General features: G+C 42.9%; 1 protein-coding gene across 1 annotated transcript in view; it reads left to right on the forward strand.

The window, feature by feature from the left end:
- Positions 1–21,209, forward strand: part of nrxn3a (neurexin 3a) — a 321,288-nt gene extending 300,079 nt beyond the window's left edge. The window contains 3 exon segments of the mRNA XM_048228504.1: positions 3,205–3,234; positions 9,377–9,464; positions 17,509–21,209. Coding sequence (XP_048084461.1) covers positions 3,205–3,234; positions 9,377–9,464; positions 17,509–18,161 — 771 coding nt within the window. The 3' untranslated portion in view covers positions 18,162–21,209.
- Positions 21,210–22,369: the final 1,160 nt, after the last annotated feature.

Raw genomic sequence — 22,369 nt, forward strand, 5'->3', positions numbered from 1 at the left:
CACCTCAGTAATAAGAGTGTAGTGTCATCTTAATGACATGATAATAACTCATAGGAATTCAACTGACAAATTCTATCAATATACAGATACAAAGCTAAACCACCTTATCACACAGTTGAGTAAAGTCATCCTTGTTCAGCCTGGCTTCTCGTTAAACAAATGAGCCTGTTACTCTTTGAAGATAAATAATCATTGTAGACATTGATATTAATTTAATGTAATCATGCGTGCACAAAATAACTTTAGGTTAACCATGTATAATATTCCAACCTCTCTTGTTTTGTTATTGAGAGATATGTCCATTTGGGCGTGTTAAGAGCTGGCCTACACCAACAAGCTCTTTGGCGGAGAGTGTTCACTATTTTACTGCTTTAATATACTCTTCAGGTAGCCACATGTGCATTACAATGTTAGATTGCCTGGACTTTGCCAGAGGCATAGTGAGGGACACCAGATGACTGTTTGAGTATGTCACATGGCATAAACACATCACTGACAAGAAAATAAGCACTGTGAAGGAGGACATTCCAATATCTGCTGCAATTACATGATAACTAAATCCCAACATACAGTATATCAAACTCATTTGCATTATAATGCATTCGTCCATCAGATTGTTCAGAATGGATTTGCAATTTACCATTATCGCCAACCCACAAACCGCTGTGCGTGAGATAAATACAAATCCTATAGCCGGATAGTTTAATCATGCGGCCCGTCCATTAATGGACAGCGATGGAACTTATATTTGTGTCCGTCCATCAGTCGCTCGAGTCACAGCACACGTGTCAGTTTGAATGGCTTTGGTCCAGAGCGAAGGGGAAACGTTAGCTAACCTTGACGCATAGCTAATTTAAACGTCAGAGCACTATCTCTATCAGTCATTCCTCTTTACGCCTGTTCTTTTGACACACTCATGCACACACACACACACACACACACACACACACACAAACACACACATGCAAACACACTCATGCACACACACACACACACACACACACACACACACACACACACACACACACACACACACACACACACACAATACGAAAGCACACAAACATGAAAACACACACACACACACACACACACACACACACACACACTCCACACACACACCCACACACACACACACACACACACTCATACTGTACACACCTATTTATCTCCTCTCTGTATTTCCCTCAGCACTCTTGAATTAGACAGGGTAATAAAAGACACTCCTTTAGATTTGAAATCTGTAATTGAAACAAACTGTGTGTATGGCGTTCTAATTTTAGCTCCGGCCCCAGTGGAGGTGACTGAGGGCTCTCTGCTGATGGTTTATCATGCCGTGCCCTTCACGACCTTGCTCTCAGTCGCAGGAAAGATGATTAAAGATCGAAACCGAATAACGTTTCCTTTTTTAAATAAGACTAATGGGTGGCGTTCGGAAGCACACGTGGTCACTAGGCTTGCGCAAAACCCATAATGCACACAAAGGGGCCGTGGGAGAGTTGTTTAGTTCAGCCACAGGGTTGAGTGGAGAGGCTAGTGTTGTGCAATATGCACTTGCAGAAGATGTACTGTATGGCATGACTTGAAATAGAAGCCAATATGAGGGATTTTATTTGATGACTGTGAAACACGAAAGAGTGTGTGTGTGTGTGTGTGTGTTTGTGTGTATCTGTGCCTGTTTGTGTGTATGTTTGTGTGTGTGTGTGTGTGTGTGTGTGTGTGTTTGTGTGTGTGTGTGTGTATGTGTGTGTGTGTGTGTGTGTGTGTGTGTGTGTGTGTGTGTGTGTGTGCCTCTGTGTGTGTGTAGGCTACAATTTGAATTGCTGATCACTGATCAATTGCTGCGTACTGAATTTCCTCTCTCTGTCTCTGATGGACATCCTGTAAACTGCACCTGATGATCACGAACATGATAAGATCATGTCAACATCATATTTGTACATGGGTGCCAAGGTTATGACGATCTCAGAGATCTTTCTTTGAAATGGATCTGCCAGCCCTGACCAGCAGTATTGATTCTGCGTGTAATACAACCTGCTTACTTCTTGTTCTGTCAAACTTGAGATCAGAAATGATAACACCAGTCCCTGCAGAGCTCTGTAGCGTTGGGTTGGGCCCTGCCTAAGATTCAAACTGAATCACTTCCAGTCTTTGCTATTTTTAGAGACACTAATTGACTGTCTTGACATTTAACCCCATGAAAGAGATGACACATGGCCTTCATATGCCGTGCAGTCAGTTTTCCACATTTTGAAGTAAGGGAATGTATCATACTGCCAAGAAATGATGGCCTCAGCAATATATCAAGTACTTATAAACACACCTTCCCATATAAGCAGGAAAAAGGTTGTAGAACTATTATTGCATCATTATTGTTCAATTATTGTTTTAGATTATTTTCAGTAATCTGTTGTTTTACAGTATCACATTGAAATCCAAAAAAAGAAAATACTTGGGAATGAGTAGATTAGGTTGTATTATATTAGATTAGAGAGATTTAGTTGAGATCAGCAGATAACTATAGATTTTACAGTTGTCGTATAATATACATTAATACATTACTGTAACTCAAAGATTTAGATTTTCATATAATTCCTGAATATTTAGTAGCCTAATTCACCATAAAACAACAAACAAAAAATCAAAACAAACGTCTGGGATTGATTTAGGCTGTATTTTCTGAATTTATCATATTATTTCCAAATCCAATTGCTGAACCATCTCTAATTTACAGTAAATCCATACTCCTTCATCCCCCCGTGTCCATTTCTACATCTTCATTTTCCAGCGAGTAGAAAATCATGACGCTGGGAAGTTCTTAAATCTCCAGGGTTATTCCGGTGTCAGCACTTTCTGTTGTGCTAGGTAATCGATTAACATGCCTGGCTGAGGTAAAATGAATGGCCCAGCGCCTGCCTGCACTGTAAATCAGGCCAGAGATGGTAGATCTACATGATATACATCAGCAGTGCTTTTGGCAGGCGACAGGCTGATGTAAAGAGCTGCTGATGTTTTAGCTGACTTCTGCATTTCCACAAATGCATTCCTAGAGATGCAGAGGATTATGACCATTTAAAATAACTATCACATAGCTCATGATGTAATTACGATGTTGTTCTTTTGTTTTTCTCTCTCTCTCTCTCTCTCTCTTCTCTCTCTCTCTCTCTCTCTCTCTCTCTCTCTCTTCCTCTCCTCCTTGTTTAGGTTCTGAAGGACAAAGACAAGCTGAAGCAGGTATTGGTGCCCTTTCAAATTATTATTTTTTTTCTCATAAAGATGCTGAAGTTGTCTGGTATTTATTGCTCAAAAATGCTTCACAGGAATAATGCATCATCCATTTCAAAATGGATGGGGCATTTAACCATAAGCACTTATTTTTTTAATGTCACGGTTCAATTTGTTCCCTTCTTTTGCCATCTCCTGCATGGATATAAATTACCCTTGAATGTTATTATGTCTTAATAGTCATACAGCATTGCAGGTTTCACAGAGATGTTGTCACCAAGTAATATACTTTTTTTATGGCCTGCATATTAATATGGATGTTCACGGTTAGTCTAAATGCATAGCATTGCGAAAGTGTTGCCATCTGACCCCAATGAAGTGTCAGTACACAGCGAGCCCACCAGGAGAGATTTAATGGATATGATTTATTTTGGAAGGTGGGACTTTAGGGAACTGTGCTTTCTGTCACCATCTCTGGCATAGCATTTCTCTTTAAAGGTATTAAATCACCGGGGAGATTTTTTACTTTTTGCTTTACAAACACACACATTTACACAAACACACACACACACACACACACACACACACACACACACACACACACACACACACACACACACACCTCTCACACACACACACACACACACACACACACACACACACACACACACACACACACACACACACAAACCTCACAGTTGGTGTTTGAAAACTTTAGCATATTTCTGAGCCTGAGGATGGATCATTTTCACACACAATCATTTCAGTCAGTCGGCTCTGACCTCTATTGCCCTTGTCTTCCACCGTGATATCTGTAGCCCTCCTAGTTTACATAAACTCCTATTGGCTCCTTATCTGCCAGTGAGAAAGATACACGCTTAGAGCTGCCCCTACCGCACCACACCACCACACCACACCGCACCACACCACACCACACCACCACACCGCACCCCTACCACACCACACCACACCACCACACCACACCACCACACCACACCGCACCACACCGCACCCCTACCGCACCACACCACACCACCACACCACACCGCACCACACCACACCACACCACCACACCACACCACCACACCACACCGCACCACACCACACCACACCACCACACCGCACCCCTACCACACCACACCACACCACCACACCACACCACCACACCACACCGCACCACACCACACCACACCACCACACCGCACCCTACCGCACCACACCACACCACTCCACACCACACCACAACCACACCACACCGCACCACACCGCACTACACCACACCACACCACACGCACTACACTACACCACACCACACCACACCGCATCAACCACACCACACTACCACCCGCACCACCACCGCACACCACACCACCACACCACACCACGCACCATGCACTACACCGCACCACCGCACCACACCACACCACACCACCACACCACCGCACCACCGCACCACACCACACCACACCACCACACCAGCACCACACCACACCACACCACACCGCACCGCACCACCACACCAATCCACCACACCGCACCGCGACCGCATCCCGTATTCACCGGCACCGCACTACACCACACCACACCACCACCGCACCGGCACCACACCACCGCACTCACACACCACCAGCTACCACAACACCACCGCGACTACACCACCGCGACTGGCATTTCACACCACCGCATCGGGCATTCACCGGGCATCACAGAGACCGCACCGCATCAAGACCAAGCATCCGCACCGCACCGCACCGCACCGCACCACCACACCACACCACACCACCACACTACACCACACCACACCGCACTGCACCACACCACACCACACCACACCACACCACACCACACCACACCTCACCACACCACCACACCACACCACACCACACCACCACACCACCGCACCACACCACACCACACCACACCACACCACACCACACTGCAACACACCACCACACCACACACCACACCGCACCACACCACACCACACCACACCGCCACACCACACCACACCGCACCACATCACACCACACCACACTGCAACACACCACCACACCACACCACATCACACCGCACCACACCACACACCACCACACCACACCGCACCACACCACACCACACCGCACCACATCACACCACACCACACCGCACTACACCACACCACACCGCACTGCACCACACCACACCACCACACCACACCACACCGCACCACACACCACCACACCACACCACACCACACACCACACCGCACCACACCACACCGCACCACACCACACCACACCACACCGCAACACACCACCACACCACACCACACCGCACCACACCACACCGCACACCACACCACACCACACCACACCACACCACACTGCAACACACCACCACACCACACCACACCACACAGCACCACACCACACCACACCACACCTCACTGCAACACACCACCACACCACACCGCACCACACCGCACCACACCACACCACACCGCACCACACCAACCGCACCAACCGCTCATTTTAGGGAAATATTCCGTTATTGTCTCCGGAGCTTTCTTCCACTTGGCCCTCTGACATTTCTGTTGGGCATTCCAACTGTTTGCTATCATTGATTATTCCGCCTCACTGAATCGCCGCTTCCCTCAGCAGCTGCCACACAGACCCAAAATACAGAATAGAAAGAAAGAAAGAAGACTCCAGAGTGGTCACATATCCATGCATCTCCCTTATTGGGATGTGCTGTTCGAGCCTGTGAACTATTATTTGAGTTTCATGAGCCTGTTGTCTTGTATTCCTACAGAATTGTCATCAAAGCTGTCACGATAATGAAAAGCGATACTGTTGTATGACCTTTCTCTTCAGCGTTATAGATTTGATACAAACTGCTCTCGTCCGAAAGTGTCATTTAAAATAGACACACACACACACACACACACACACAATAGACACACACACACACACACACACACACAATGAACACACACACACACACACACACACACACACACACACACACACACACACACACACACACACACACACACACACACACACACACAATGACACACACACAACCACACACACACACACACACACAATGACACACACACACACACACACACACACACACACACACACACACACACACTCTCCCTGATTGAGGAACCAACCCTCTCCCTTAGCTCTGCTCAACTCTGCAGTCAACTTCATCACAGCACTGTGTGCCTTTCCACATAGCACCCGCCCGAATTGACTAGGGCAGATTTTGCACTCACACCGCTAACCCTGAGGTGAAGGGGTGGAATGCTAACTAGCCGAAATATAACCTGGGAGGGAGGGGGAGGCTCCATCATTAGGCAAACCGCCCTCAGGGTAAACATCAAGAACTGATAAAGAAATTCTCTCTCTCTCTCTCTCTCTCTCTCTCTCTCTCTCTCTCTCTCTCTCTCTCTCTCTCTCTCTCTCTCTCTCTCTCCTCTTTTCTATCAAAACACCAGTCCTATTCATCAAATCTTGCATTTTCAAAGTTTTCAAATGAAGCCAGATATTCTTTAAACAAATATTCTTTCTAAAAAGAGTTTGAAGTCAGGAAAAAAACCTGGAAGTTTTGTTCTTTTGTTTAGCTCTCTCTCGCTCTCGCTCTCTCTCTCTCTCTCGGTGTCCCGGTGTGGTCCTGTGATTACAGTATGTTATCTGTGTGTGTGGTGTGTGTGTGTGTGTGTGTAACCCGGTGTTGTCGTGTGATTGAAGCGTGGTGTTATCTCGAGAGCAGCCGCTGCACATACCTGCTCTTCAAACCGCGTGTGTGCTGTGCAGCGCTGGCAGATCCCTGGTGTGCTTGGCATCTTTGTTTGGTGGGTGCAGCAGGCTTATCTCCGCAGGGACACTCTCCGAGATTCAAAACCCCCCTCCCCACCCACCACACACACACACACACACACACAGACACACACACACACACACACACACACACACACACACACACACACACACACAGACACACACACACACACACACACACACACACACACACACACACACACATTCAGCATCAGTCGACTTGACTCCACTTCTCCCCACTTATTATGCTACATTTGTCCTGCTATCCGTGAAGGAGTGGAGCAGGTCTTTCTGCTGGAATGTATAGAAAAACGCATGCTGATATCGTTCAGTGGACATCAAACAAACATAAAACAAGTTGAATACATTTTTTTAACTCAATTTATTTTGACAGCTAGGGAAAAAACAATTTTAAGGGAGATGTGAAAAATAGGTGGGCCATCTTAACAAATCTCTCACTTTGTCCCACAGCTTTAGCCTACTCAAAGAGAATAAACCAACCCAATGAATGGACTCCACTTGATTTTAGGGGAAGAAACATTTGTGCCTTAAATAATGCATAATAAGACTGGAAATAAATTGAAAGGATTTAGATGGATTTGCTTATCTGGCGGACACCATGAAGCATTACACTCTTAGGGCTAGAGAAAAAAGCTGAGGGAAGAAGACTAATCTTCCAGGAGTTCAATATTAAGTTCCTGTCGTCACTGTCGACCAGCCAGTTTAAGTGAGGAAGGAGATTAATCCCCTGAGCTGCAATGAATGTTAAAGGCTTATGCTCCACGGAAACATATTCTCTCATTGTTAAATGTGTGGATTAGGCTCTTCTCTGCTGCCTGACAAAAGTAGCAATAGATGGTTATACAATGTCATAATGTTGCCAAGCTCAGAACAGTGCCTTGTTGCTTGGTACCTGATGGGAGTTGCCGTGATATGGACTGAGAAAAACATTCTATAGGCAGAGCTGGTCTCTCCGGCAAAGTGGAGGTAAACCGTGTGAGGAATAATTCTAAACAGCACGAAACAAATGGTTCTTTAGAGGAGAAAAGAAGAGGAACACCCTCTTTTGGGCAAATCTGAAGTCTGAAGTTTTCAGTGAGGGCTGCAGAAACTTAGTTATTCCGGTCAGGTGGTGTCTATGACATTTAAACACTGACTTGCAATTGGGAGGCCGAGCTTTGGTTTGTTTACCATATTAAACAGCCCACCTCCCTGCCATTCACCAGGAAATCGGGGGATAATTTCAAATTTTCTCTGGAATCAGTCAATTACTTTTCTCATTGCGCTTCACATCTGCGATCTTCCCCCTCTTTTCAGACGCCGAGATGAGCCTTTTTGCCACACTAAATATGAATTCAATGAATAATTTCATATTTACCCCGAGCCGTATTCCACAACACTCCCAAGTGCAGGGCCGCTCTGTCTGCCTTGTCAATGACGCGCGACCAAACACCCCCCCCCCCCCCTTCCTGATTTGCACCCCCCCCCCCCTCTCCACAGGAAGTCCATCAGAGGGGGGGAACGAGGAGGGACAAACATTTTATTAGTCCATCACGCTTGGCGAGATTTATGGCTCCTGCCGTTCCCCGTGAGGAGAGGCCTCTCCACTCCGTCCACTGTTATTTATAATTTCATAAACCTGTTCTATGACAGTGCTTATTTTATCCTCATCCTAATCTGTTTCTTAATAAAGCCATGCCGAGTGCGAACGAGTGAAAAACGGCTTGGTGCCGCGACGCTGGAGGAATGAGAGAGTGAGAGGGAGTGGCGTAAATCAGAGCTCTGGCCCACCGCCGCCAACAGATAATCTCTGAATACGTCCGCCTGATTCAGTCCACCCCTCTCAATAGCTGTGATCTATAGTAATGGAAATCCATGCAAACCGTTCAAGGGGGAAGATTGAGTTGACACCGAGAAATTAAAGAGTGTAAGCCGCGCAGATCAAAACAACGGCATAAAAAAGAGTGATGCACAAACTCACACACACGCAACACACACACACACACACACACACACACACACACACACATACACACACAATGGAATATATTAATTTCAGAACTTCAGGTGAAGGTTGGAAGGGTACTGTGAGTGTGCGAGAGCAGCAGTGGAATTCATTGGCTTGAGGGTCAACGGAATGTTAACTAATCGGGATGCAGTCAGGAGCATACACACCTGAGGCTGTTGAGCCAGTGCAGTGTGGTTTCAGTTCACACAAATATTTTAAATGTTATCTTCTGTTATTTATAAAATTGTTTAAGGAATACCCATACCTGTCCTCTTTGTTTGTGTCATGTGTCTTTCTCCATTAACCAACCAAGACCACGGAGGACATTGTGTCATCGGCAGAATGTTCCAGCGATGACGAGGACCTGGAGGAGTGCGACTCAGGCCATGCAGGTGGGCTAGGTTAGTTTCACTTTGTTTGCTCCAACCTTGTGCTCTGCCACACACACAAACATCCACACACACACACACACACACACACACACACACACACACACACACACACACACACACACATACACACACAGCTGAGGACCTGGTCCTCAAAGCATCACTCCCCATGGTCTCATGAGTGTAACTTCCTGCAGTCCAAGCTAAATCCCTGCATGTCTGTGGGCTTAACATGTGAGTGTTCATATGGTTAGCAGTCAAGCTCCTTAAGAAGAAGGCGATTAGACAGACTCAGTAGAAATAAGCGGCTCTAATCATGTCATAATCATTAGCCATTTTAACCACATCAGTACTTTAAGCTACACTTGCCCATGGGGTTTGCCGAAGTGGTTAACATGCTCACAGATTTGGACTGATTTTGTACTTAGAACATCTAATTAAATAGCATGGTTTAATACACCAACGTAAAGTACAAAAGAAGTCCCGAGAGGTGGCATGTTCTCTGCATTGATGCTTCAAAATGTATCATATTTTAGATAGGAAGGTTTGTACTGTGTTTAATAATTATGCAAGTGTCTTTTGACATGATACATTTTGAGATATACTTCTATGATATTGCTATCTGTACATTTATAATAATATACACAACAGGGTAAATGCAATTGGTCCGAGAACTGCTTTAATTTCATTCGAGTTTTTCTCCCATACTTGGAAGCTTGTACTAAGTTTAACATTTTGATAGAGAACAGATATCATTGAATTTCTGTGTACATTTTTTGTTCATTCTATTATTTTTCTTCAAGATAAATACGTTGCACAAAATATAATTTCCAAAAATTCACAATTTTAATCATATACCAAGCAGAGATAATTCATATTTCCTTTGAAGTATTTGAGAGAACTTGGGTATTGATGTCCTTTAAAGTTCTGTAATTCGTCCTGATGCTGTGTTGTTCTGAATTGGAACCAGCAATTTCTAGGAGGACATCTAATGTCCTCCTATGGGAAGCCTGATGGCTTGGACACCTTCCATTTTAATTGAAGAGTTTCTGGATTTGGGCGCAATCAATAAGAGACCACAGAATGTGTTTTGATTAGAAACAGACTGTGAGACCACTGGGCCGTGGCAAGCACGGGGGCCTCTATGGTGGCGCTACGACGCAACTCTTCCCTGGGTCTGGAGCCCTGAAAAGGGCTTAAATGAATTTCCAGACCGAAAGGTCAATCCCAATTTCTCCCAAAGCAGTGGGTAGTGTGAGAGAGTTTTAAATTGGTTCTCCGTCTCTGGCGCGGTCAGAAACAGAGAGGGCCCCACGATCACCCCAACCACGTTTACACAGAAATTCACACCATTCTAACCCCAAACATCCGTAGATGTGCGAAACTGCATGAGTGTGTGACTGTGTCAGATGTGACATTCTCTCCAGCTGGATAACAGTGAAGCATGCTGTGAGGCTTTTCTTATTTTTTTTTTCTGTTTTATTTGTTTTTATGTATGTGTGTGTGTGTGTGTGTGTGTGTGTGTGTGTGTGTGTGTGTTTGGGATTGTGTTACAGTTTTTGATCAGTTCGATTAATTTATATGCATACATGTATCAACACATGAGCTGTTGTCATCGGCCTCCCAGTTCTCCTGACTTGAGCATTCCTTGTTGTCTCTCGCTTCATCATGTGCCGCAGTTCTCCTGACTTGAGCGTTCCTTGTTGTCTCTCGCTTCATCATGTGCCGCATGATTTTTGGTCTTTTTTTTTTTATCGATCTTATTTTTAAATCTCATTTTCTGGCAAAACATTCGTGCCGCCATGATTTAATCAAGACATTTTCATTCTTTGGATTAACAAAGCAACAACAAAAAAAAAATATATATATATAAACGCTGTACCAAGGCAACAAAATCTTTTCCTGCCATCAAAAATTACAAGGGGCCACAAATTGATTGTTGATAGAAATCTTTCTCAAGAAAGTTGTGTTTCAGGAATGATACATCACCCCCTCCCATATTTCCTAACCCCACTTCCCTCTATTCCCCCAACTCTCTAGACCCCCTTCCCACAGAACTAAACCTGTCTGCATATAAAGGTCAATCTTAATGCAGATGGCATAAAAAGAATTTTATTGCCATAGAAGCGTGACTGTTGGTCAGTCTCATCCTTTTCTCAAGCAGTCATCTGTTATGTGTGTTGACGTAGCGTTCAGGCTCATCCATCCTCAGATAGCATCTACTCTGCTGTGCATGAAATTCACTTCAATAGGGCCATTGCTTTTTAGACTCCATAGCCCTGTTTCTCAGATTAATATACCATTCTTTGTGTGCCGGTGTGTATGTGTGTGGGTTTGTGCGTGTGTGTGTGTGTGTGTGTGTGTGAGTGTGTCAAAGTGTGTCTGTGAATGTGTGTATGTGTGTGAGAGAGAGAGAGTGAGAGAGAGAGAGAGAGAGAGAGGGAGAGAGAAAGAGAGAGAGAGAAAGAAAGAGTGTGTTCATGTTCTAAGTTTGGCACATCACATTCCCCAAGGTTGCAGTTGCAAAGACGCAAAGACTTCAGCTGCACACACACAAACACGCACTCACATACACACCCAGTCTCTCTCTCTCCGCCTGCACTCTGTCTATTTGGGTGTCTACCTGTCTGTCTGTCTGTCCGTCTGTCTGTCTCTCTGTCCTTGTGCTGCCACGTCGTCTCGTGATTCTGTTCTCTGGTTGTAAAAGTGTTGTACTGTATCTCCCCCCCATGAAGGAATTCCATATGAGGGTAACCAGTGATGCAGTGATGACATGACGTAGACAAACATAAAGCACACCTCCCACCACAAACTCAAACTTCAGACCCAGTGCCTTAATCACATTGAGCCCCTCCTCAACTCAAAAGTGTTCAACCATTACAGTACATGCAACTCATCCGTATGAGCATGACAACATACAGGTGAATGCTGAAACAGTCCTGCTGTCATGCACAGGCTGCTACACTGTTTCTGTGGTTCATTTTCTGGCAGACGTGAAACCCCCCTTTTCCCTGCTGTATTCCTACCGGTTAGATCCCTAAGTGTTTCTCTTTAGGATGAATAGGTAAAGATTGTTCTGAATTAAGTGGTAAAAGTCCCCTGTGGGCTAATTATTGGGCTAATAGGAACATCATTTTACATAATAACTACTGGCTAGAGCTTCATTTAGTTGGAGGTTCAGTGGTCTCAGCAGTGCTTTACACTTCTAAAACGCTGTGTGTGTGTGTGTGTGTGTGTGTGTGTGTGTGTGTGTGTGTGTGTGTGTGTGTGTGTGTGTGTGTGTGTCTGTGTGTGCACAGTAAAGAGAACATGGCTTAGGTGAAATACACTCTCTAAATATACAACTAAAATGTCCCTAAGCTAGAAATCAGCCAAAATAACACACTTTGCCAAAGGAATGCAGCACTAGCCTTAAGGTAACACTAAGCATTGAAATGCAGATATACTGTAGAGTGTGCAGTGAGAGGTCTGGGATGGGCAATCTGTTTTGGTATGGAGACTGCGGATCCATTTAAGAATCCTACAGTCCAATCCCTCTCCTGCAGAAAAAGCAAATGAATCGAAAGTGTTGCACTTCATTGAAATAATAATAATAATAATAATAATAATAATAATAATAATAATAATAATAATGGCTTTACAAAATTACTCAAAATTACTCAACATCATATGATTTCAAGCAGAGAAAATTGTTCTGTGAGCATTGTTATGAGAGATAAAGTGACATTCTACTGTAGTGTGTAGCACTGACAGGGTTCAGAAACACAGGTTTCATTATTTACACAGAATCAAGCCCCTTTCAGAACAGTAAATCAAACATGTTATAGATCCCAAGCAGTATTGCTGCCGGTACAAACCGATGCCTGCGTTTCACATAACTGTATCCATAGTTTTGGCCAAAAGTGTGAAAGGAACACGGCAACATTTTGGGAAATTAGCTTATTCACGGTCTCCCCCAGAGTTAGATAAGATGATACCCTTCTCGTCTCTGAGCGTGCACTAACTCAGTTTGACGCACCCACCGTTAGCCTTGTTTAGCATAACTCATTCAGGTGGTTGGAACCATGGATGTAGTGGAGGCTAAACGCAAGTAAACACAGTTTATCCATCTCTTATTAGAGTTTATCCACCTCTCAAAAGAGTTTATTCACCAACTGCAACTTTTAACATTCAGAAATTACATTGTATTATCCACATTCACAATATGTACACTCATGAACACTCTAGGAACCATTTAATACCACTGGTATAGTTATAAACATTGGACAATAACCTCCACCATCATCAAACATGTTCTGAATGCCTTTTTGGGCAGCCGTGGCCTACTGGGGGCAGCCGTGGCCTACTGGTTAGTGCTTCGGACTTGTGACCGGAGGGTTGCCGGTTTGAACCCCGACCAGTAGAAAGCGGCTGAAGTGCCCTTGAGCAAGGCACCTAACCCCTCACTGCTCCCCGAGCGCCGCTGTTGTTGCAGGCAGCTCACTGCGCCGGGATTAGTGTGTGCTTCACCTCACTGTGTGCTGAGTGTGTTTCACTAATTCACGGATTGGGATAAATGCAGAGACCAAATTTCCCTTAAGGGATCAAAAGAGTATGTATACTTATACTTACTTATACTTTTTAAAAATGGTGCAGTCCACCTCACCGAGATCCCAGAATTCCTAGTTCTACCTCTTATTCTACTACTACATCCCTGGCTGGAACCAGCTAGTCTATAGCTCCCAAAAGTGACAAAATAACTCTATCCATTTTCAGGTGAAGCACTGGTTCTTGGGCGGAGTGATTTGCAGGCAGCACCTGAAAAGCCCTATTGTTGCTGCAAATCCCTAGTAGCAGTGTTTCACCTGAATGTCTAATAGACAGCTCTACTTCATTAACAAACTGAATAGGAAACACCCGTGGGATCAGTTACAAAACATGATAAAGCGGTCTGTAAAATCTTTTCTATACGAAATTCATTGTCAAAGAAATAAATCTTAATCACTTGGTATTTAGTTGCCCCTCTTGTGGAATTCCTCAAAAATGACTGTTGAACCAAAGTCTGTAGGTTTGTCTTTTTCCTTAATGTGCAATCACACAAGCAAGCAAACAAACAAAGCTAAACAAAAACCTCATTAACTTGATGGACCTCGTTGAATATCTCAGATGAAATTTTAAAAGCCGTTGATAACCTACAGCCCTTGGTGATGTGGAGTTACAGAGCTATGACCTTTGACCCCTGTCTCACGTCCTACCCACCCCCAGCCTGCCCCCCCTTTCTCTACTCTCCCTAAATGCAACTTACTTTAAGCATGCATCAACATCTGCAGTTAAAGATTAACCCATTTCTCAGCCAATTGTCTCCTCTTCTCTGACATACATCCAGACTGCACGCGTCTTTTACGTGTTTTAAAAAAAACTAACCAGGACAGATATATTTGTCAACGGGTCACATGACAGAGGCGACAGTTAGCCACTAACTGTCCTTCTCAAGTGTGTCTATTATTCCTAGTGTGTGCATCTGGTTGTAGTGTGTGAAAATTCAAATTGCTTTGTTCTTTCGTCCTTGGGAGTTTTGTTTCATAGTGTACACACCCTCAAACCAATTTTAATTTTTTTTGTTTGCTAGTATAATTTTGGAATTGCTGATACTTTGGGTTCAGTTTTTTTCTTAAAAAACAAGAAAAAAATAGTAGCACTGAGAGTAACACTAAATGTGATTTTATAACGATAATAATCTATTTGATAATGTTTTGATTTTTATACTTATTTTTGGATTTGGAACTATTTCAGCGAATATTCTATGTGCTTAAAACGATGCTACTACTTGATCAAATTAAATAGTTTGTATGTTACCGTGTAGTTATTTTTATTTAGTTATTATGCAGATCCCTTCCTCCTCATGAAATCACAAAAAAGCACATATTATTGTCGGTGAAAGGGTTCCAGATCTGCTGATATGTCCTCTTGTTTTAAACTATACTGATGAACAATTGAATTAATGAATGGTTGCCAAAAAACATTTTTTAACAAAAATAATAATAATAGAACTGCATGGCGAAGAAGTTGCAGTTTAGGGTTTGTCAGATTGTCAGTGTTAGAGTTCTGTTCTTTTGCGTAGATGGGCATGTATATGCTCATTGTGTGTATATCCCCATCCCTTCCTTACAGCCAAAAGCTCTAATGCCGCTCGACCGCTTCGTTCTGCCTTTACATGGACATGGCCACTGACTTACTCAATCACCCCCATCATTGTCATCTCCTACGTAGTATGTTCATAGATCCCCCCCCGCCCCCCTCTCTGCCCCCCCTCCCCTCCCTCCTTCTAGTTATGGTAAAATATGTACAGTCATTCATCCATTCAAACCTAAAGAATAAATGAATTTAAGCAAAAACTTATCAAATTATTAGAATGTAGATATTTATTGAAAGATATATCAAGATCCGAAACTCAAATATGTACAGTTTTGTATTCAAACTGGGTTATTTATTGAAGAAAAACAAAACTGAATTATGGTGAATTTTATTTTCCATGGTCTGTGGTGTGAATGTATGTGTTGTTGCCGCCCTGGTCACTCATGTCTAGAGATATATCTAATGACAAATATACTGGCTAAAATATTTTTTTCTATGAGAAACTTGTCCAAGAACATTCTTACACAACTTTCTTTTGTTAACTTTGTTTCTTCACGCCAAAATCATGCGGGCAATTTGATGATGTAAGTGAACACTCCCCTACCCTGTCTCTTTGAATGTGATGTGTAGAGCTCTTGCTGTGTTGATAAAAATGCTCTTTAAACTTGTGGATGCCTTCTGTGATGTTTATGATAAACAGAGTTATTCAGAGTTTTACATGTGCTGTCTTTTTTTGTGTGATATGCTATATGATATGCTACCGTATCTCGACTTTTGCCATGTTATTAGCATGTTAGTTACCATGTTTCTCTGTATATGACCATTGATTGAGTTACTTAACTTCACTCATACAGCAATGGCATGCTTTTACCAGAATCTAGTCAAGCATCCCACCAAAAAAAAAAAAACCCGTAAAAGGCCTCAGATATAAATACACTAAACATTCAGCTGTCATAATGTTCCAATCTTCCATTTTGGTTTGGTTTGACAAAAAGCATTCAAAAGGCAAGAGGCCTCCCAAGGAGCCAGGCTTTTAGCAGGGAGGTAGCACACGGAGGGCTGTCAGTACTCTCTCATGTAATGCTCATGTGGATTAAGGATCCTGTAAGGGTCCGGTAATCTCACCAGTTTGAGTTCACCGTTAAAGCACCGTACTGTACGCAGCAGAATACAGTAGAAGGCAGCGCCTCCTTGGAATAAGCACTGGACTTGGACATAGAAGAGAGAGATAAGAGTTTTCTGTTAGGTCTTCAGTTTTAGTTATCAGTCATTCTTTCTTGTTTTCAGATGTGATGTATTCATCAGACTTAGTGTTAGAGATTTGGCTCTTTTGTAAGGCAGCCCACACATCTGAGAGTTTGCTGTAGTACCCACAAAGTGGCGTGTAAGGCCAGTTCTGGCTCATCCTTGCAAGCCTCTTGAAGCCTTTTGATGTTTGTTGTTTGATTCTTTCTTTTGGCTCTTTTGATTTCAAATTTTGATGCATCCTAATTTTGTTAGTCAACACATCCTAATTTCATTCGTGAGTCGTTATTTGACAAAGTAAACTGTTTTGTGCCATTGCAGAGGTGTTTCTTGTCACTGCGGTGGTGGTGCCACTATCTCAGCCCCTAACTCTGGTTTTGTTGTGTCTGCCCTCCTCTAGGAGAATTCAGTATCCCAGTGCTTATTGAGGACCCCCTAGAGTTCTCCCCTTTAGCCACACGCGCACCCTCCATCCCCCTCCCCCCAACCCTCCGCCCCTTCCCCACCATTCCTGAGACCACCAAAGAGTCCCTGTCCATGGCAACTGAGGCGGGGGTACCTTGCTTGTCGGACGGAGGCAGCGATGATTGTGATGATGGCTTGGTGATATCTGGGTTTGGCTCTGGGGAAGCATTCGACTCTAAACTCTCCCCTTCTGATGATGAAGATTTTTACACCACCTTCTCCTTGGTAACAGATAAGACCTTGTCCACGTCGGCTTTTGAAGGTGGCTACAAAGTTCACGCGCCTAAGTGGGACGCCAAGGACTTTAGACCTAACAAAGCCTTCGAATCTGGTAGGACTACCACTACTACAACGGCCGCGTCTCTAAGCCCCAAGCTGAGTCGCGCTGGTGCAGGCGCAGGTGCGCCCGCGTCCCCTCCACCCGAGAAGCGACCCAAGCTGCCCGCGGGCAAAATGAATAACCGAGATCTTAAGCCCCAGCCAGACGTAGTCTTGCTTCCGTTGCCCACGTCCTTTGAGGTAGACAGCACCAAGCTGAGGAGCTCGCTAATAACCACCCCCATGTTCCGCACTGTACCCACAGCAATCCCCACGGAGCCGGGCGTCAGAAGGGTTCCGGGGGCCTCCGAGGTGGTCCGTGAATCTAGCAGCACCACGGGGATGGTCGTCGGGATAGTTGCTGCTGCCGCTTTGTGCATCCTTATTCTCCTGTACGCTATGTACAAGTACAGGAACAGGGACGAGGGATCTTACCAGGTGGACGAGACCAGGAATTACATCACTAACTCAGCACAGTCAAACGGAGCCGTCATGAAGGACAAACAGTCGAGTTCGAAAAGCAGCAACAAGAAACAGAAAAACAAGGACAAGGAGTATTACGTGTGAATGGCAAAGTGTTGCGTCAAGAAAAAAGAAAAAAAAAGAGAGAGAGAGAGAGAGAGAGAGAGAGAGAGAGAGAGAGAGAGAGAGCAAATACATTTTAAAACAATTCTATCCTGTCGGGAGTTGCAATTTTAAGAAAGGAAAGAAGTTTCTGCCAGAGCTGTGCTGAGACGTTGAACTATGACATGGACTGTAATATAAAGCACACTTACTATTGTAAGAATACCAAGATGGTACATAGAAACATTAGTGACCTTATTCTTCTATTTGGTCAGAGACGTTATCAGTGTAGAATATTTCACGGCAACATCATAATCCTAAGTGACTTTTAGAGGTATGTGATCCATGGCGTAAATCTTGTTTTTGTATTCCTGTACAAAAAAGGAGAAAATTATTTCGGCCATTTCAAGCATGTAAGTGACACATAGTGCTGGCAATTTTACAAATGTGGGATGAAAAAGAAGAGTAATGATAAGGACTCCTGCCAAAAAAAAAAAAAATCTAATGAAACTTTGTATTGTTTATACATTATATGTGATGTCTGATATGATTTGTTTGCTCTCTGCAAAAATAAGAGAAAAATGTATTCAATAATACCAAGTTAGAAAGGACAGATTAGTGGAACACTGTCACCCAAAAAAGATTCTCTTAATTGTATGATGACTGTAACTTTGGCCATGTTGGTGGGGAGAGCTAGTTGGTGTCTCTCTTTGTCTCAGTAAAGCGACTGATTGTAAATGCATGTCATCTTTAAGCTACAGTAAACTGTGTTCAACTTGGCTTGAACAAATCCACCAGACCAGACAGTGAATCATCAGATGACTCTTTCGCCCTCAAAAGTGACAACAAGAAAAAGAAAAAGAAAAGAAAGAGTCCCTGGAAAAGATCTATTTTTCTTTGCTACCAGTGCTGGTCCTTTCTCAGTCGTATGTGTGTTGGTCCATCTTCTCTTGTTCTTTTTTATGAAGCTGTATGGTGCAGGACTGGAACAGAACTATAACACTGTTAAGGATGTCTATTCAGAAATAAATCCAATGTGAAAAGTGTGAATTCTATCTGTTGTCACAGTCAACTGCGTCATAAAAAAAAAAAGGCTGAACAAATTTGTTTACATATTTTATGAAATTATAGCAGTTGTACCTTGTAGGTAGATATTGTATATAACACCTATGTTACGTTTTTTCAGTAGTTCGGCTGAAAGAACAGACCTTTGAGCTTACTGTGTGTGTTTCATGACAAGACTCTTGAACTTTTACACAGATGAAGACTTCAGTATGAATAAAAAGGAAAGACATGCCCATAATTTCTGAGAAGAGTTGTGAGGAATGCGAGGTTAGACAGCAAAGCTTTCTTGCAGACATGTCTGACACGCATGAATATGAAATTGACTACAAACATCAAAGACAAGACACCCTTCCTAACGGTGTGAAGTCACTGTTGTTGTCAGTCATTTTTATTCCAATAAGAATTGACAGAACTGAAAATACATGCAAACTATTTGGGATGCAAAGTGATTTCATACATCATATTCTGCCAACACGCAGTGCTTATTACCTCAACTTAGGACAAAACAACCTCCTGCTTCCTGCATTCATGTGTCGTGTCAATCACTCAAGTCATCTCTTTTTTTTAATCATTTATGAATATACCTTATTACTGTTACATGTATTGACATTGCATTACCGTTTGACTTTTTGCTATCCAATTTTTACTATCTGTTTATTTAATTTTGTTGACTTTACACATCATGTTTGTTTACATATTTGTTTAGGTTTCATTTAAAAACAGTTATTTAAATAAAGCATTCCACAGAAATTGTTTACAAGTTTGTCATGATCTCTTAGTAAGAGTTCTTGTGTATATCATGATTTGTTTGCTGGAGCCTTTTTGTTGGTTTGTTTGTTAGTTTGTCTGTTTGTTTAGTCCACAGGGGCAGCATTCACTCTTACTTTTATATGTTCATCAATGTAAACCTGCAGTTTACATTACAGTTGTGGTAAGATATAGAATCTATAGGTGTAGAGTGTTTAGAAGCAAGATGCAGATTTTTTCTCATCGAGACAACTTGTGAGAATGTGACAGGTAGAAGTATTTAGAGGTGGATATGGAAGCATTAGCAAACATTACCGATATTGGCCTGCTGACTTTGGTCAAACTCAGACGTGTCTTACCGTACTCAAACCGAGTAAGTCCGATGAACCGGCCAGTAAACACTTAAAGCAGTGGTTCATGGACGTTTGAGTTGTCAGGCCCTGAGATCTGGCTGTCAGATCAAACATACTGTGAATTCACGATGGGATGAGCACACTTACTCTAAAGAAGAGTATAGACTTCATTACACTCTTACCTCGAGAGACCATCTCATCTCCCATGCGAAACCGAGTATGCCAGGGAAGAACTCCAGTAAGGTAGATACTAGTTTTCCTCAAGGAAACGGACGGACAGAGTGGGAGTTTCGGCCTTACTAAAGTTAGAGGGCAACAAGCCCTTGCCTCCAACTGATGACTGTTATTTTTGTATAATTCAGAATCTAGAGTATTTAGAAAAAAAAATAGTTATAGCTGTATAGATATAAATGAATCGCCATGCACTATAAAGACTCATTCTATGCTATTGAGCCCTCTGTGACCATTTCGTTTTTATAGGGTTGTGTGCTGATGTTGCTTCCAAATCTCCCATACTTCATTTTCTTGCATTTCTTCAAGAAACAGTGCTGATAACTGTAACATTCTCTGCGTGGTGAATTATTGACAATCATGGCATTATCTCTTGAATATCTCTTAACAAATGATCAATATTTTTATTTTCACTGCTGTCATTGTTTTGTATTGTTGGTTCGTTCATTGTAATCAGTTTTCCAGGCTGCTATAGTAACTATGTTAAAATTGCAATTGCAGCTTTACGTCAGCAAAATATAACCTTGTCAAGTGAATGTCAGATGTTATACAAGGCAAGTATTAAATGCATGTGCAATATGCTTAATGCAGTGCTTTTAAATGGAAACAAATCAAGATGAAATATAATAAATATGTTTATTCTTTCTTCTGATCAGTCAGTTACCAAGTTTTGACTTTGGGGGAAAATATGAACATTGCGCCTGGGTTGTATTGGTTCAATGTCTTATACCTTAACTTTAGAATTGAACTCTTCTGTCATGTGGTTGGATGAGAGGGTAGGAAGAGAGAGGGGTTTTCTTTCTACAGGTGTGACCACTGGACTGGACACAGTAGAGCCTACTGCGATGTACCAATAGTCCTTCAACATATCTATTGCCCGACGGAAGGCATGCCGCTCATGGTATGTAGAGGATCTCATTCTTGAGATCCCGTAATTTTGTCACGAGTAAATAGAGCTTCTCATCTCGTTCCTCTGAAGTGTAGTGCAGTGTGTGAACAGGAGTGAATGTTGCAGGTACATGCGCTAGTGAGAGTGGCATTTAGTATGCTACTGCTGGCTCTGCCCATGTTAGCAGGCAGACACCGTTTCAGCTGAAACCAATTTGTGAGGTGTACGATTTTCAAATGAACATCATATTATATGGGTGGCTGGCTTATTGAACTGCATTGACCAAGGAACGCCTTTTCTCTGAGCAGCAGGAGAGTTAATTAAAATTCAAAAAGGCTAGAATTCAATAACCCCCCAACCAATTCCAGATCAGCTCAACTGATTATTTCACATCTTTTTTTGTCTATTCACTAAAGTCGGTCTATACTAAAAAGAAGAGACAAGAAATGGGGAGTGGAACCAAAGTCAATCTGACTCAACATTGTGTTCTCAGAGATGTAGTTCAGTTGGACATTTTGAACATTTGAAGATGTCTGATTGAGCTCTAGGTTTAATCTGTTACGGCTGCATCATTATCATTATCATCTTCACTTGCTGATTAGAGAAAGAGTTTGGCCATTCTTTAAACTCTGTCATGTTGAGTCTAAGCAAAAGGTCGGCAGTGTCACAGTGTGTGTGTGTGTGTGTGTGTGTGTGTGTGTGTGTGTGTGTGTGCATCTGCAGATCTAAAATAGACAAAACAGCTCTACTGTATACTAACTGCAAGCAGGGTTACAAATCATTTCAGAAGTTACTATAGAATGAAGAACTGCTATAAACTATAGATAATATAAATTATATTAATGATGCATAAAACGAATGTGTCTGACACAGAGATGTGTTAAAAAACAATGCAAGTTGTGTTGTTTTCAACACATACTGTGTAA

Source organism: Alosa alosa, chromosome 19, assembly GCF_017589495.1.
Source record: "Alosa alosa isolate M-15738 ecotype Scorff River chromosome 19, AALO_Geno_1.1, whole genome shotgun sequence".
NCBI classification, from domain to species: Eukaryota; Metazoa; Chordata; class Actinopteri; order Clupeiformes; family Clupeidae; genus Alosa; species Alosa alosa.